We start from the raw sequence: 18,194 nt of genomic DNA on the forward strand, positions 1-18,194 counted from the left end.
AACCTCTAGGCACTTCTGCCAGAACTTGGAAACTACCCAGTGACCATGCTCCAGTGGTTCCTTCAGTGGCTGGGCATGTAAGGGTCTAGTGGATCAGATGCTAAGGACTGTAGAAGTCCAGGGGAACCTGCTGGCATAAACCCCTAGGGACGCTGTGTCTGGGTTAGTTCCCTAGTTACCTTCCCTTCTTTTCCTGAGCCCAAGGGGCTAGCTTCCCTTTGTTCTGTTGGACCCACTGCTTTGCCTTTACCTTGCTATCACTGAGAGTTTCTAAAGTGTTTTACTGCTAGCACATACATAGTATACAGAAATAGGCACACTGACAAAATGACAGAAAGAGTCAGATTATCCCTACAAGTGAATCGATTCTCTGAGTTTTCTTAAACCCTTTCTTCATGGGGAGCTTCTTTAAATCAAAAATCTCAGTTTTAGAAGGCAAAAGTAATCAGGACTAAAGTAATATCCATCTACATTTAAGAGACAAAACAAACTACTATTACAGCCTTTGCACACCACTTAAGGTATTCTGGTTACAGGGGCAGTGCCTCTGCATGTCCACGCAAATCTCTCTCCACACAGGATTAAGGAAACACATGAGCTGGGAAGATACCTATCCTAGAATTTGAATGAGGAAGAATGTAACTCTGTTTACCAATTAAACCAAAGAGAAAATACTATTCTCTTATAGATAATCAGACAAATTCTTTCAGAGAAACTTCATTTATTCTTTCATAAATTAAGAACATGCATTGCTCTTCAGAAAAATAAGCCAAAGAAATACCATTATTACGTGATTTTTTGATTTGAATGTTTCACTCTTCCTTATTGACTTTATCATTTCCATTTCCTCACCTTTTTCTATTTTTTAAAATTTAGTGCACAAATATTCTACCTTCAAATTCACCTCTACACAATCTCTCACTCCTGCCAATGCCCTCACTTTTTAATTGCATTTAATTCTCCCAATACCCCTTTTTCTGGTAAACAAAGAAAGATCTCTTACGATGGCAAGGCATCTTTGATCTTCATGTGGGAGATGTCATTGTAGAGCGCGATGGAAACAACCTCTTCCATGGGGCAAATGAGGCCGTACTCCTCACACCCATTTTCAATGACCAGGGGATCGGACTTATGAGGGTCAAACATGATATTGTTAGGAGTAACGATCATGACACCTCCGACCACACCCTGAAGAAAAAGACAGTACAGAGTCGCTACAGGCAAGATGCAACCACCCTAGCAGCTTTAATGAACTTATGTTGCCATTCCATTGACCTTCTGAACCATGGTATCCTGCAGGGCAATTGCATCCCCTCTACAAGGGCTGGAAAAAACAGGCTGATGAAATACAACGTTGGGTGCGGTGTGCTGAGCAGAGAAACAGGCTTGCCTCGCTGTGGCAATCAGCTGAGCCTGGTTCTAGCATGGCTGCTGCAATAGTACAATTGTGGTAGGATCTTGGGTTTCACATGTATGTCTCAGATTCGCCAATGTCCTGTCTGTAAAATGAGAAGGGCTGTCCCAGGTACCTTCCAAATTGAGAACTGGGTACTCTACAATCCACTCAGCACATATTCACTACCTGTCCAGCAAGTGCCTGGTACTGTGCTAAGGGAGCGGCTACACTTCTAATATTTTGCTCTAAGATGCTTAGAAAGCCCACATTCAGCAAAATCTGACACAAATAGGAGTATGAAATTTTTGCAGACAAAAGTGAATATATCCAAACTATGGAAAGCGAAAGCAAAGAACAGTAGCTTGGTGGGTACTTAAAGTCTGAAACTTGGTCAGTTTATATGGTAGACCCTGTTGGCCACAGGGATGTTATCAACCAGGGACAGCAGGATATAAATAACTCCCTTTAGGTAAGTTATTTTTTTTATTTATTTTTTTTTGCGGTACGCGGGTCTCTCACTGTTGTGGCCTCTCCCGTTGCGGAGCACAGGCTCCGGACGCGCAGGCCCAGCGGCCATGGCTCACGGGCCCAGCTGCTCCGCGGCATGTGGGATCTTCCCAGACCGGGGCACGAACCCGTGTCCCCTGCATCGGCAGGTGGACTCTCAACCACTGCGCCACCAGGGAAGCCCTAGGTAAGTTATTTATTTTGATACTCTTAATGAGTTTAGTGATCACCTTGGCAAAAAGTTTTGCCTTTCAGCACTACTTAGTCTTGGTTGCAAAAGTTTCAAGTGCATATCAATAATGTATTTTCCTACCATTTGAACCTGGCATGAAGTCTCTACTATGAGCACAGGAATTCGCTTTATATAATATTACCCCTTCTTCAGAGGCTCACAAAATGTCAGATTTGTTCTTTATACAAAACACCAACAACCAAAAAACTGAAACCAAGATGTAACAGACATTTTTCATACCAGAATTTCTAGCGGCAAACAGGTCGAGAACTTAACCATTTTCCAGGTTAGGTGTTTAGCTCTTCACATGAACTTTCTTTTAATTAGCATACCCTATGAGTTAAATTTTATTATTGTTCCTACTTTATAGATGAGGAAAAATGGAAGCTTAAGAAATTCAAATACTTTGCCCATCGTCTCAGAGCTAGTGGTGGCAGAGTTGGAATTTAAGTTCAGTGAGCCCGACTCCAGCATTTGCTCTTAAACACATTCTGTACTGTCTCTCTAACAATTTATGGGCTAAGAACTGAAATATAAGTAATAAACCCAAGGTCACAAAGAATTGCATTTCAACGTGATGACTGTTATTCCCTCAGTAAGTCAAATGTCAGGCATCCAAGAGGGGAAAACTAATGGACAGTTGTGAAATGTTAAAGCTGAAACTTCGGGTAAGATATTTTAAAATAGCCTGCCTTCAGTCTTTTGGAACTAGTTTAGTTTTCCATAGACTCCAAGAAAAGGAAACAAATGGCATAGCCATATACCTTTCCATCGGTGAAGTAGCGACAATTCATTTTTAAGAATTTTACCACGCCTGGCTCGTCCTCTTCAGAAGTGGATGATAAGACTCTCTCAATGGGTTTTAAGGCCTTTCTTGCTAAGTCAGCATCCTTTAGAAAGCAAAATTTTCCAAAATCAAATAGAAGCACTTTTTCAAAAGATTATTCATTTATTTGAATCAAGCCATCTACGTTCCCTGTAAGTAACCTGTTCCCATTTAACGTGAACATAAAAAAAGGCATATGTCTTTCAACCTTCAAAAGTATCACCCAAATCAAACTAAGATTTTTAAAAAGCACATATGTATGAACCCATAAAAATGCCTCATCAAGTGTCTTTAGAAAATACCTTAAATGAAAGAATTTATATTGGACTCATGGTTCAAATTCTTTAGAAAAAGGAGTAAAGTAGTACAAATAAATTATTGGTCTCATTGAGAGTTTAACTTCATACTTCTACATAAATAAGACATGCATTTCTGCCTTTGAGACCTTAAATGTGAACAGGTTTCTTCTCTCAACTAATGACAAACTACTTAACCCCACCTCTTTGTCGAGGGAGGAGAGTTTCAGATGAACTCTTGTGAAAAATAACATGTAGAATTCTGCAATAACTCAAAACCATTGCTGAGAAATATGAACTTCAGTGCATGAATGAAATACATACAGGCAGTTTATCATATTCTGCATCTGATGATGAAGGAGAGACAGTAGCACCAGGACTGGATGACGATAACCTTAAGGTACTGGAAGGAAAGTTGGCATCTGGCACAAAAAGAACCTGAGAATGGGGAAGACAAGCTAGGTGAGTCCCAGGAATTGGGCAAACCACAAGGCAGTGTTTAGAGCAATTACTCTCTGTACAGTATCAGGCTGGGTGTGTGACTAAGACCTAGTTGGCTGTCACAGAACTCATGAGCTACTTGGGGCCTTCCAGACTAATCCATGAAACTATACTCAGCAATATGAATGTGTGCAGATGTGTGCAGTGCAAAGGGTACTGAACACACTGCAGGAGCTCACAGAGGGGAGAGGAAAGTGGGGAAGTATTCTGCAAAGGCCATATGAAGCAGGTGGGTCCAAGTGAAGCTTTGGACAATACATAGGATTTGGATAGGGAGGGAAGAGCCTTCCAGGGCAGGGTACTAATAGTACAAGGGAATAGAGGAAAGAGTCACATGGCGTGCTTCTAAACGTAATTCCTGTGTCAGGAAGGAAGGGGACACATCTAGGCTTTCTAAGCAGGCCCTGAGTGCTAACGCAGTAAGGTCCTTATACGATAAACTGTACAAGATAGTATCAATGTACAAGATAGTATCAATAATCAATACTTTCTCTTCCATCACTGTTTAGGTTATCTAAAAAATAAAATAAAATAAAAACCCCTGAATTGTACTAAATAGCTTCCTTCTGTAAAGTATTCTGGCTCCCGAAATGTTATTGTGATTCTGTTATTCAACACTTTTTTCACGAGACATGGCTACATTCTGGCATTATATCAAAAACAGTCTTAAAGTGACCTCTAATGTTATAAAACATAATTCAGAGCAAATCATGTAACAGCTGTTTAACACTGTTATTCACTCTTCTCCATCCTTCCAGTCATCTCTCTATTTTAACTTTAGTTATTTTAAATTTCTCTTCAATCCAGAAAAAATGAGGCAACAACAAAAGACACATTAAGATAAAGGTGGGAAAATCACCATCAAGGAGAAATAAGATGAGGACTGATTATACTGAAACTGTGCTCCAAAATTACCAAACATTCATTGAGAAGTGGGCCATAAAACTGGCTCTAAGTTTCCAAATAACCAATGCAAAGAGATAGACATCATGAGTTAACAGAATTCAATGTTCATAAAATAAAAACAAACCAGTTTCTTAGAAGTACAAGTATTCTCCCATGAAGTCTCATTAAAAAAAAAAAGTGTCTCCCATGAAGTCTCATTAAAAAAAAAAAGTGTCTCACAGTGAACTCTTTGTCCTTGATGACACATTGACAGTAAATACAATAAACAGTTTGGAGGACTGTTCTTTACAATTTCAAAATGGGTCAATGGAAAATGTCAGAAGTTTGGAGTTCCATAAAAGCAATTTACAGAAGGCTACAGCTCTTATGTATCATATGTATCTAGGCTAGAGGGACGGACAGATGTCATTTCTTCCAAACAATTCTCCATTCATATTTTTTTTTGCACCTGAGCTCTTGACAGGCATTAGGCAACATAGAGTGAGATTCTATTGTCTGACACTCTAAATGTCAAATCAAAGGGATAATTCCTATGCATAAACAGTTCACTGCACTGTAGACAGAAGTAACAGTTGAACACAGGGAAGCTCAGTCAGAATACGTCTTACTTCAACATGGAAGTGAGTCTGGATCACTCTTCTCAATTCCTTATCTTTGCCAGAAAAAACATGAGTGGAGCTAGATGCTGGGACAACTAACAGCACATAACTGTTGAGTTATATGAGGGTTATACAGCACAGTAAAGGCTAGAAGGGACATGCGAGATAATGCAGCCCAACCCCTCATATTTCAGAGATAAGGAAACCAGGGTCAAAAAAGGAAGTGACTTAGCCAAGTCAAACAGTTACTAAAGGGTCAAAGGAAATGAAGCTTTGGGGCACCTATTTCTATATTTTTACCCTTAACTAGGCATATTAAAACAGTTCCTATACCTCCTATTAGCTGCTGGACCTTAATCCCGTTCACTTAGTAAACGAATAAGGAATCACCCTAAATTATTTTACTAAGTCCCAGTGACTACAGTCTTCAGCCTTGAATTAGTAAGCCTAGGTTCACTGCTATGGGTCAGTTACACATTATGCAGCAATACCCCAGATTATAAGAAACCCAATAAAAGTGCCTGAAATCTAATTTTCCCAGAGATAAAAATTTGTTAATTTTTAAAAAGTTTTAACTCATATTTCCCCTCAATTACCTGGTATCAGCAATATAGTGATATCTCCTTTTGACAAGGACATAAATACCAAAAGCATGATAGTACAAACTGGCCAATTTATGGTCTGTTGGTTTCATTTGCTGCCCGTGAAAGAAACGCAAAGAATACCACCATTGCCTGAATGAAGTTATACTTAGAAGAAGCAGTATACATCCTGAATAAAAATGTCACTCTAATGTAGAGATGCAGGAACATGGTCTAGTAAGTCAATAATGGAACCGGAATGTGCTCATGGCAACCAAGTAGTTCTACAGATGGGACTGGAAACTTGGCCTCAACAAGGATCTGCCTATGACTGGGCCATTTACATTTATTGGCTAAGTGTAGTTTTCAAGTAGAAACATAAGAATATCTTATGCAGAAGGTATTTAAAAAATTGCTGGATTAACCGAGAATGGCAAAATTATATGACATGTCAATTTCATTTAGTTTAACAAAGTACTAAAAGCCTGGGAAAAAATGTGTGGCTTTTTTTTTTAAATTGAAATATCACTGATTTATAGTATTGCGTTAGTTTCAGGTGTACAGCAAAGTGATTCAGTTATATATATATTTTTCAGATTATATTCCACTATAGATTATTTCGAGATATTGAATATAGTTCCCTGTGCTATATGGTAAATCCTTGCCGCTTATCTATTTTATGTATAGTCGTTTGTATCTGTTAATCCCATACTCCTAATTTGTCTCTCTCTCTTTCCCTTTCTCCTTTGGTAACCATAAGTTTGTTTTCTACATCTGTTAGTCTATTTCTGTTTTGTATATAGACTCATTTGCATTATGTTTTAGATTTCATGTGTAGTGATATCATATAGTATTTGTCTTCCTCTGTCTTATTTCACCAAGTATAATATTCTCTAGGTCCATCCATGTTGCTGCAAATGGCGATATTTCATTCTTCTTTATGGCTGAGTAATATTCCACTGTGTGTATGGGCACTTGGGTTGTTGTTTCCATGTCTTGGCTATTGTAAATAGTGCTGCTATGAACACTGGTGCATGTATCTTTCTGAATTAGAGTTTTTGTTTTTTCTGGATATATACCCAGGGGAAGGACTGCTGGATTATACAGTAGCTCTGTTTTTTAAGGAACCTCCATACTGTTCTTCATAGTGGCTGCACCAATTTACATTCCCACCAAACAGTGTAGGAGGGTTCCCTTTTCTCCACACCCTCTCCAGCATTTATTATTGTAGACTTCTCAATGACAGCCATTCTGACCGGTGTGAGGTGATACCTCATTGCTGTTTTGATCTGCATTTCTCTAATAATTAGCAATGTTGAGCATCTTTTTGTGTGTCTGTAGGCTTTTCTTGATGGTCCTGCTGAATGTCTCCACCTTTGGCTGGATTCACTTCTTTTGTCATGGTATCAAATCAAGACCAAAATGACAAAAATTTTGTCTAATTTAAAACAAAACAATGACCACAATGGACCCCAGGAGTGGACTAAACTGAAACTTGCAATTCTAAATTAAATATTCTAAGAATATCTGTATGAAATTCTACAGGGAAAAAAGTTACATTAATTTAACTTCTCTTGATGGAAACATCTATAACACAAATGATAGTTTGCCAACTGTGTTAATCATTTGCAAAGCATTCATCTCTGAACAGTTCATAAGTACCAGGATGCTTTCAGAATTCTTGGATCTAAATGGAAGACTGAACCAATGCACATTACCATTGATGATAATCCTGTGACACTAAGAGTGAGTCATCAAAAATGGCAACAAAAATAAATGCAAAATCTCTAAAGTAAAATTCAACAAGAAGATCATTACCTGGCCTGGAACAATAGTATGTGTGAAAAGCTTATTCAGTTCCACTAGTTTATTGGGAGTGATGTTAAATTTCAGTGCTATGGAGTTTAGGGTGTCCTGGCTTCCAGCCTAGAATAATCAAACAAACAAGATTCAATACACAAAGCAAAAAGCAAACAAAACCTTCCTCTTGATAGTCAACATTAATCTATTTGTGATATGAGTGAATAAAAATGTAACACATACATCCAAATGTATTATGAAAAAAGAGAATACATTCTCAATTCTTAAAAGAAGTCTTAGATATTATTCATTTCTGGACTCCCTTATCTTCAAATTTCACTGTCCACTAACAGATTTCTAAACTTACTCTGGCACAACTTAGGTGTATGGAGTAGAGGGTGTATGAGGTATAATATAAAGCTAAGAAGAAAAGAAATATTACAGACAATACCACTCCTAGGGGTAATAGGACTACTTTTTCTCTTTGCATTTTTCTGTCTGTCTATTTGCCTGTTTCTTTACTGCACTTTAGGCTCCTGGACTGTGGCCTGTTAATGGCCTTTTTCCCCACAGTGCCTGACACATAGAAGGCACTTAAATATTTGATGAATGAAAAAAGTGAAAGGCAGGGAAATCTAAAAGAACTTCGGATTAGCTACAAAAATTGTTCACTGACATTAAAAATGACAATTTCCCATGGTCAGCCAAATTAGTGTTATTCTCTAAATCTATAAAACTTGTGATATGTCTCAGGTGTACATGTTTCTTTCCTTCTCTAATAGAAGGGGAATAGGAATAAAAAGGGCAGTAAGAAGATGTGAAACTTCAGTGAAAAAGCTCCACCCAAAAAGAAGTCTGCTGCCTCTGGTAAGGTCAATATCCCAGGACAGACTCCCTGTCCAGGGTCACTGGATGGAACTTGTTAGCGGGAGGTCATTCTGGCGAGTGTCACTGAGAAGTTCCCAACTATAGCCCTGGGTCAACACTGGTGGCTGACCCTGTAAGCAGAACTGGCTCCACCAGGGGAGCCTCGAATTATAGGTGGAAATTTGAGGTGGCTGCAGGAGGTTGTGGACAGGGGCAAAGGTACACATGTAGAATTCAACTTATCACTCACTGCCCTTAAGTGTCAAAAACCTACCAACTAGGGCTTCCCTGGTGGCGCAGTGGTTGAGAGTCCGCCTGCCAATGCAGGGGACACGGGTTCATGCCCCGGCCCGGGGAAGATCCCACATGCCGCGGAGCGGCTGGGCCCGTGAGCCATGGCCGCTGAGCCTGCGGGTCTGGAGCCTGTGCTCCGCAACGGGAGAGGCCACAACAGTGAGAGGCCCGCGTACCGCAAAAAAAACCAAAAACAACCCCACCAACTAGATGAACTGTCTCAGGCTAACCAAGTTCATAGTTACCGACTGCATTAAAATTACCTCAACGTATTTCTAGAACAAGACATAAATACGTATATTTTTTAAAAATTATTGAGAACTTAACCTATGCCCCTACCTTACCCTGAGCAAAATCACCTGTACTAAAGTGAAAAAACTTTTTTAAAATATATTTTTTTCAAATATTATACATTTACATAACATATTCAAATCTGGGGGGTTTCAGGGTTTAGCGTCAGTATAAGACACAGATTGATTATACAGACCAGAGCCAGACTGCTGGACCTGAATTCCAAATCTGCCACTTGCCAGTTGTGTGATCTTGGGTCACTTGTTTAACTTCTCTGTACCTCAGTTTCTTCATCCAAATTGAGATACATAATTGTAATTTCTAATTCAAGAGCATTTACTTCATGGCAAGTGATCAATAAATCGGCTTCATACTTTTACACAAACACTTGAAGATACTATGTATAGGGGTTTCAGGAAAGGAGAAACATTTTAACAATCTGCCGTTATTACACAAGGGTAAGACATACATATGGAACCAAGTTACAGACACTGGGAGGGATACTGGTATCAATACATGTTTGAAACTAAACAGAATGCTTGAACATCCACAGCTCTGGAGCAACGTAAGCAATCGGGTAAGGGGTTCCGGTCACGGTTCTCTAAACACGAAGTTATGGATCCCCTTTTATTTCTGACGACAAGTACACAGAGTAACTTGCCAACTAAAACTAATCCCCATAACATAACTCAATCAGGTGGATAGATCTGAATTACTAACTTGATCACCTGTTTATATGAATTAATTTGGGGTTGATTTTTTTACTCTCACTGCATTATTTAGTACGTGCTATGTGAAGCATCTCCTAGCAAAGATACTTCTCATTTCCTTGGAGGGGCTCGTGAATCACACTGTAGGCTACACACGTGGCTTTAGAATTAATATTGTTATTCATGATAAATAATCCAACACTTCCTCAGTATCTTCTAGGAGGTAAGGAACTGTGCTAGGTGTTATGGGGATCAACAATATATTGTAGACAGCGGTAATGTGAGATATATAATCACCCCCAAATCCTTTCTGGAAAGGACCAAGCCTATAAACCATAGAAAGATGCCTAGGGATGTTCACAGAGCCCTGAGCATGAAATGCGGGTGCCAGGGCTCTTCAGTGTGATGCTACAGAAGCTTGGAGAGGATTCACCATTCCAGAAGAAACGGCAGGGAGGGACAGGCCTTGCTGCTTGCCTTAAATAGAGCCTGGCACGGCACACAGATAATGAGTAGAAAAGAAGTACACATGAGGAAAACACAGGGGCAATGGCAACAGCACTTAATTTCTTTCTAGAAGTCAGAGATCACTCTTCAGCAATGCTGGTTCAAAGTGAATTAAAACAGATCTATAACTGAGTGCCCACTTTACGCCAGGCCTAGGATAAGTAGACACAGCTCCTGGGCTCCAGGAGCTCATGGCGCAATGAGAGAGATGAGCATGTTAACGTGGAAGTGCAGTAACGGACACATACGCTGCATTATTCATGTGCTGATTCAACCATATGGAGGCCTATACCCTGCAAGCACCAGAAACAGAGTGGTGACCAAAGAGGAATCTAGTCTCTCTCTGTGGGTAAATGAATTAAGGCACAATCTAGATATAACAATCACACTAGTGAATCAATATTGTTAAACGGAGATAAACTATGTAAAGATTTCATGAGAGAGAAAAATGAAGGGATCTGGCCTAGACTTGCTGGATGGTCACGGAAAGGAAGATTGAACATGGAGAGTAATGGGAAGAAGATGTTAAGGCTAAGGTTCTGGTTTGTAGAAATGTACGGATGATGGAGCCACAGCTTCTTGAACAAAGACCAAGCACGGAGGTCTAAGTTAATGTCTGAGTAGACAGCTGAATCTTTGGTTTGGGAACTCAGAAAGCATGTCTGGGATGGAGACCTAAAATTGGTCGTCCTTGGCATATCAAACGGTAATTCAAGTAACAGGTATACCCAGGGTAAAAATAAGGAAGGAAGAGAAATGACTAAGGGGAAGGATGTGTCAGGGAGAAACATTATGTAAATCTAGTGGTATTAACAAACTTTCATTCTACCTGTTTATACTTACAGTGTATTCCATAGTACCCTGGGGCTTCTGAACCACCATCTTCTTTTCTTTTTTATCATGTGTTTTGTTTTGATTGTCATCTGGAGAATAAAATGTTTATAAGTGAATGATTTCATTTTCAGAAATTGAGGATAGGGTAATCTACAGTATATTAAAACCCACTTTCGAATTGACTTTGAAAAAAAAAGATTAAAAGAAAAGTGGACTAAATGTACAAATAGACCAAACTCATAAAAACATATTGTTCATCCATGTATACTTGAATAAATGATTAATGTTAACTGTGATCAAATAGTACAAATAACAATGAGGTTATGCTTTATAGTTATTCAAGTATTCGTTTAAATGATAATGTATAAAGACGAAGTTAAAGTAAAACTAGTACAGTCATGATATAAATGATGTATAATGATGTATAATGTAAATCAGTACAGCCCTTTCAGAAGGCGATTTGTCAATATGTAACAATAGCTATAAAAATGTTCATTCTTTGACTCAGTAATCTTTCCCTTATTTATCCTAAGGAAAAATTCAAAAGAAGAAAAATGCTATGCACAGCATATGTACTGCAGTATTATTTATAATAATGAAAACTTGTAAAGACCTATATGTTCAACAACATATTAAGTTGGACCACAGAGTTCGCTATTTTTAAGGGTCAAACTGGTCAACCTGATAGTTTGGCAGCTACATATGATTCAACCTAATTGTTATGATTAAATGTATCAACCCAGACACTGAAAACCAGAGACATATAACAATGGATACAAATTAAGTGATAAAAAGTACCAAATTGAATTAACTATGAAAAGATGCTCTAACTTGTATGAGATCAGAAAAATGCAAATTAAGACGCAGCATCATTTTACATCTATTAGCGTGGCAAAAATCAGAAAGCTGGATAATTCTAGTGTTGGCAAAGATGTGAACTGCTACTAGCGATGTAAACTGGTATAGCCATCCCAGCAAATTAAGCATACGTAGCCCACATGAGTCAGCAAACTAACCCACAGATATACATCCTCTCCCAGGAGATATCATGAAGTAACATGCTGGAGGGTATACAGAACAACAGTATCTGTGGCAGCAGCGAACAGGAGGGTCAGCAAAATATATCTAATTACTGCCTAGAATCCCAGAGCATAACAAGCCCAAGCATACACTGCAACATGTTTACATCGAGAGAAACAGAATGAGATGTACAGAATGGTATCATTATGTATATTTCAAAAAGCTGTCCACAAAACAACTACACACATTTTTCAAGGCCACATCCAGAAAAAACCCTATACACATTGGACACAATAGAATGGAGTGGAGCGGGGAGAGAAACGGGAGTGGGGAATGAGGATAAAAAGGAACTCATGAATAAATAACGAAGGGCCCAGCTCTGACCAGTGATGACAAGCCACGCACTCTGAAGTGTGATTAACGCGTCCCTCTCCATCTGAGGTCCTACAACTCCCCACACCCACATGCAAACCAACAATATCATTTCAACTACACAACAAATGTGGGTAAACTGGACGAGAGCTGGAAGGTAACACAGAAATATGAAAACAGTTCATTCACATGGGATTTACTGACTTTTAAGTATTTCTTTTACATTATTTTAAATTAAGAACCAAGAAAAAAATAAAAGATGCTGCTATTAGTATCCTTTTCTAGTCATTTGTAGAACCAGAGACACCCTGAAAAATCCCTGTGCTGTAAAAAATGACCTCCCTTCTGTCAGGTGACCCCATCTAAATTACTTCAGGAAGATGAGGCTGTACTGACTGTGGTTTTCAGATCTCCAAATTCTGCAGATCAGGAGATTCCACACAGCCTACTGAAAAACCCAATCACAGTACTTTACAACTCTTATCATCTACCTGGTGCTCATTCTTGTTAATATCTCAGCTCCACTCTCTGTCCCACACTCCTGCCCTTCTCTTTGTCACCATAAACAGCTGTCCCTTTAGTTCCTCGTGCTTTCAGCACAGTCTCTTCATGTCCTTCTGTAGGTGCTTCCTATTTCTAGAACCTAAGCTGCTGTTTCCCATCTGTGGCAGCTACAGCCCATGCCCTTCCATAGGCTGTGCCTAGTCATCTCTGGTCCCAATGCGGGCACTGTTGTTAGCCGCCAAATCATGAGAGTTTCCGTACTGTTCAGCTGCCAAAGAAAGACAGGTGCTGGCTGAACCTTTCAGGATACACTTAACTATGTGCACCTGAATTAGTACAAAACTTACTTTCCTTTGGCACAAGTGGGTAGGCCAGAAAAATGGCAATCACAGTAGTATTAGTAAACGAGAACAAAAACCCGCCAGAGTCTAAGATTTTGAAATCCTCGAGGTAAAGACCGTAATGTACCCATCTTTGAGCATCCTGTGTTTTAATATGATATCCGTTATATATGCTTGCATGAACTTTCCAATATAGATCAACGAGCCTGACAAGTTTGATGGTGGGCAACATGCTCACTCACAGAGCATCACACCAGGAAAATCGTCGGAACCAATCAAAGCCACAACCCGAACACTAAGTTTTACAGCTGACTGAATACAGAAAGCAGAGGAGTAACTGGCACATTCTAAGGACCCAAACGTCTTCATATCAGTGACGCCCAAGGAAAGGCTTCATATTACTTCCTAAATATTTTCTTGCAGTAAGTTTTCAAGATGGCCGGCTGCTTGTCTCAATAAGCGAAGTCCTGGATACCTTATCCAGATGGATTCTGCAGCACATGGTCCATAAGGCACTGGGGAGAGTGGGGAATAGACCCAAGCCTCCTTGGAAAGAGCTCCTTTGCTGTGCTTCAGGAGCGGACTCCACCTCCAGCACTTCAGGTGAGGACTCATGGCCATCCACAAGGATGGAATTCTCTCTCAATGACACCTGACACCTCTACTTGAAGCTTTAGGCCTCCTCAGGCCCTTTGCACCTCTCCAAATTTGGAAACTCCCCCTGCTTACAAAAACCTGAAGCAAATGATGTAAAAGTATCTACTGCCAGAGGAGAAAATTGGCCAGGTGATCCTCAGAAGCTATTCAGAACCTCCTATTCGCCCCCCCTTCGAAAAGTTTCAGAGCCAGTTTTCCCACCCAGTAAGAACGTAACTGGGACAAAATTGACCAAAACCCTAGAAGAATGAAACATAAGCCCTTTTGCCTAACCTGTCTCGTTTCTCATAAATCCTGGAGGGGCCGAAACAGGGAACGGGGAGAACCTGTGTTGACCTCAGGTGGACCTGGTGCCCTGCCCACAGCCCTGCTTCTTCCTCCCTTCCCAGCCCACAGAAGGGCCAGGGGTGTCCAGAAAACAAGGCTCTTGCCTCCTGCATCTGAGGAGATGCTAGATATGTTTACAGAAAGACTCTTCTCTCTCCATGTGTTAGAGCTAAAAGAAGGTGATGTTCAGGAGAATGTCCAGGGCCTGAAAAGGCATAAAGTCGGATGTAAAGGAATCCTTTCACTAGGTGATCTGTGAAGTCGTGGCGCTTACAACTGCCAAGAGAATATCTGAGGTTTGAGAACAGAACCTAAGGAAGGCTTAGATTTGGGGGGCGGGGGCCGAAAAGAAGTGTGGCTGATTGGCAGGTGGGGAGGATTGAAAAGATAGGAAAATGAGTGTCATGTCACAAAGGCGTGAAAAAAAGTTAAAGGAAAGTTGTACTGATGCTGTCAAATGTTACCCTGAGGATGAGAGATGGAAACCTGGAAACAGGTGACTGGGAGGTCACAGAGGTCCTGAGATGAAAGTGGAGGGATCTCAAGACAGATGGTGTTAACCCTATCAGTAAAGTTATTTGCTAAAATGTAAGGAGGTGAAGACAGGACTGGGGCTTTAAGGGGTTGTGACATTTGGAAGAGTTATTGTGGCAAAGGTCAGGTTTTAATAAAGTGAATACTGAAAAAAGCAACAAGCAGCAGCAGTAAGGGTTCCCCCAGGGGTGGGTCTCAACATCAGGGTGACAGACCATGCAAGAAATCAGCCAATCCCCTGCTGTCACGGCCACCCATGGGGTTAGGACACGCAAGCAGGGCAGCAAGAGCTCGAGGAGTGGTAGGTGAGGGGCACCGAGACGGGGTTAGGAGAATGACGTGACGTGTTAGCTTCCTATTGCTACTGTAATAGCAATAGGAATTACCAGCAATAGGAATTTACTGTAATTTACCACAAATCTCGTGGCTCCAAATAAAAAACAGACACAAACGTACCACCTTACAGTTCTGTACGTTCCAAGTCTGACATGGGTCTCACCGGGCAAAATTCACGGCGTCAGCAGGCAGTTCTTGCAGTTCTTTCCGGAGGCTATAGGGGAAGACCGGTTTCCTGGCCTGTTCACCTCAGAAGTAGCCCACGTTCCTCAACTCAAGGTCCCTCCCTCCATCTGCAAACCGTGCACCAAGCCGTGTGCTCTCATGCTGCCGTTTCTCTAGCTCTCTTCTGCCACCCTCTTTCACTTTTCAGAATCCTCATGTTTATACTGGGCACCTGGATAATCCAGGATGCGCACCTCCTTCAGGTCAGCTGATTAGCAACCTTAATTCCATCTACAACCTTAATTCGCCTTTGCTGTGTAACCCGACAGGTTTTGGAAATTAGGACACGGATCCCTTTTGGGGAGGGTGGGAGGGCATGAGGGCCTTATTCTGCCTACCACAGGTGGAGAACAGGTTTATGGGAAAAGATAAGAGGTTCAGATCCAAAGAGGGGATTTTTGAGGAGTCAAGTAGTGATCTCAGGTGTGAATGTGAGTGTGCCGGGGAGAAGCGGGATAGGGGAAGGTGCCTGCAGGTGTTCAGGAATGCAGCTCTGGTTATGTTTCAGTTCTGGAAAAATTCCAGCAAGAATGAGACAATATCAATGTCACTGAAACCAGAGCATCTGGCTCCTGGCACAGACCCCTGGGGACTGAGTAAAGTTAGGACAGTGGACATTATTATCCATTATTGTACCTGAAAACAGAAACAAAGAGATACCTGTGAATTCCCTGGATCTTGATTCCATAAGCTCTACATAGATAGAGGAAGGATAGAAAAGTCAGTCTGTAGCTTTGTTTTTTCTATTATCAACTATCTGAACAAGCACAAACAGAATGTTGAAAATTATCAGGTTTTCAAATTATATCAGAACCAATTTTTCTCTGGCCTTACATCAACCGGGTGTGTGTGCCCGTTCTTCCCTTACTCCTCTTGAACAATCAGTTCTCTCCCTTCCTTCCAGCTCTATCATAAGACCATCTGAATAGGTACATGAAGCTGAAAGCACAGGACCCACTACACACTTGTTTGAAGAGAAAGGACAGTTTCCATGGCATCCAAAAGATGTGGATTCAGAGAGCAACAATTGTCTATGTCTCTCTAGATCTAAGAAAAGGGTACCCTGATTTGTAAACAGGAAAATCTGTTTCCAATGACAGACATAGCCCTAAACTGGGAACAGATGTATTTGGTTATGGCAATCTGATGATATTAATCAAAGTCAGGTCATGTGCCATTTCCCTTATGTCACCCAACATTTTTCTGATTATTATTTGGTTTTGGGGTCAAAACAAGCTGGATTCACCGAACAACCCTCATAGCTGTGCAATGTTAAACAAGTCACTTGAAATCTTTGTGCCTCCGTTTCCTTATCTGTAAAATGGAGATCTCACAATGTTGTTCAAAAGATTAAATGAGATAATGGGCACAGTGTTTATCTCAGAGCCTGGCACAAAGTAAGTGTTTAACAAATGTAATTAATAATACTGCAGTCAACATAAGTAAACAGCAATTTGAACAGAGTAGGGTGTTAAAAGAATTATACCATAAGCAAAAGGTTTCATTCCAGAAATACAGGAGTGATATAGCATTAATGTGATAGATGATTATAAACTGCTTAAAGGAAAAAAAACATATCTGATCACTCTGATACATGTCAAAAATCATCTGATGAAATTAAACAGCCATTATTATATTTTTAAAAAGAATAAAATTTTTAAAAATCCAACTGTTAGAAAACTAAGAATAGGAGTGAATTTTCTTAACATGATGAAGAATGTTTAGTTACTCTTTGATATTAATGAGAAATATGCTTCTGAAAAAGCAATGAAACCCTAAAGGTTGTATATCAAAAGCAATTTCCCCATAAGAATGAAAACTAAATGACTTCATGACATCACTTCCAGGACTGCAGTGCCTGGTTAGTTACCTAAATGCAGCCTGAACTAACACACTAGTGAGGCTGCCACCCCAGCCTTACAGAAGGTTCCAGGGTATGCAGTGGGAGGGATACCCACAGGCACTGCACAAGCTCCACCCATTCTTTTTACTCCTGTTGTTCTATGAAGACAAGTGCCTGAGAGCACTTCCAGCAAAGCTTTTAAGGCTTCTGGGCATAGTATCTCCCAGTCCACTAAATTACAACAAAGAGGCTAACCTAATGTGAGACAAGGCTAAACCGCAAGTACTCATCAAGGTCATAAAAATAAACTCTGCAGCGGAGATGAAAGCAGAAACACTTCAAACATAAGGAGACAGCTTGGAAATCCTGAGGAGGAAGAGGGAACCCCTGCCCTTTATTTGAGGCCACCTTTTAGAGCCCTGAAAGGCAACATGTGTGCAGAATGGATTCCATGTGCCCACTTGTTCCCCAATGGTCTCTAGAATTAAGCACTATTCTAAACCCTCCTAAAGCAGGCCTGAGTAAACAGATGATTTCTTATAGCAGAAACCAAAAGCAAATATAAAAAGTAAAACACTAACCAAAATAGATACAGGAATTCCTACTATCATAGTTTATACTCAACTTTGTTCTGGAATCTCTAGTCATAAAAAAGTTTTAAATACTGAAAAGAAAGAAATGAAAATTTGATTATTAGCAGATGAATTAATTATCTACCTCAAAAGCCAACATCATAAAAACATCCAGAAATCATAAAATTGTTCAGTAAGGTGACCAGATGTAGCAATCTTTTATACTTGTGATAAAAACTATTTGGAAAAGTTCCAGCATAATGGTATCAAACTAGAAAATATCTAAGAATAAATACAGCAAGACAATGGCAAAAGA

General features: G+C 40.1%; 1 protein-coding gene across 5 annotated transcripts in view; it reads right to left on the reverse strand.

Annotated features, from left to right (window-relative positions):
• NCOA7 (nuclear receptor coactivator 7) overlaps positions 1 to 18,194 on the reverse strand; it is a 144,293-nt gene that overhangs the window by 51,082 nt on the left and 75,017 nt on the right. For all 5 annotated transcript variants that reach the window (XM_027087078.1, XM_027087089.1, XM_027087085.1 and 2 more), the window contains 5 exons: positions 11,157 to 11,236; positions 7,663 to 7,770; positions 3,582 to 3,695; positions 2,900 to 3,025; positions 1,004 to 1,188 (listed from right to left, as the gene is read on the reverse strand). In XM_027087078.1, the coding sequence (XP_026942879.1) occupies positions 1,004 to 1,188; positions 2,900 to 3,025; positions 3,582 to 3,695; positions 7,663 to 7,770; positions 11,157 to 11,236 (613 nt within the window). The remainder of the gene's footprint in view (positions 1 to 1,003; positions 1,189 to 2,899; positions 3,026 to 3,581; positions 3,696 to 7,662; positions 7,771 to 11,156; positions 11,237 to 18,194) is intronic.

This window comes from Aethalodelphis obliquidens, unplaced genomic scaffold, assembly GCF_003676395.1.
Source record: "Aethalodelphis obliquidens isolate GAN/ISIS:26980383/991018 unplaced genomic scaffold, ASM367639v1 scaffold3, whole genome shotgun sequence".
NCBI lineage: Eukaryota > Metazoa > Chordata > Mammalia > Artiodactyla > Delphinidae > Aethalodelphis > Aethalodelphis obliquidens.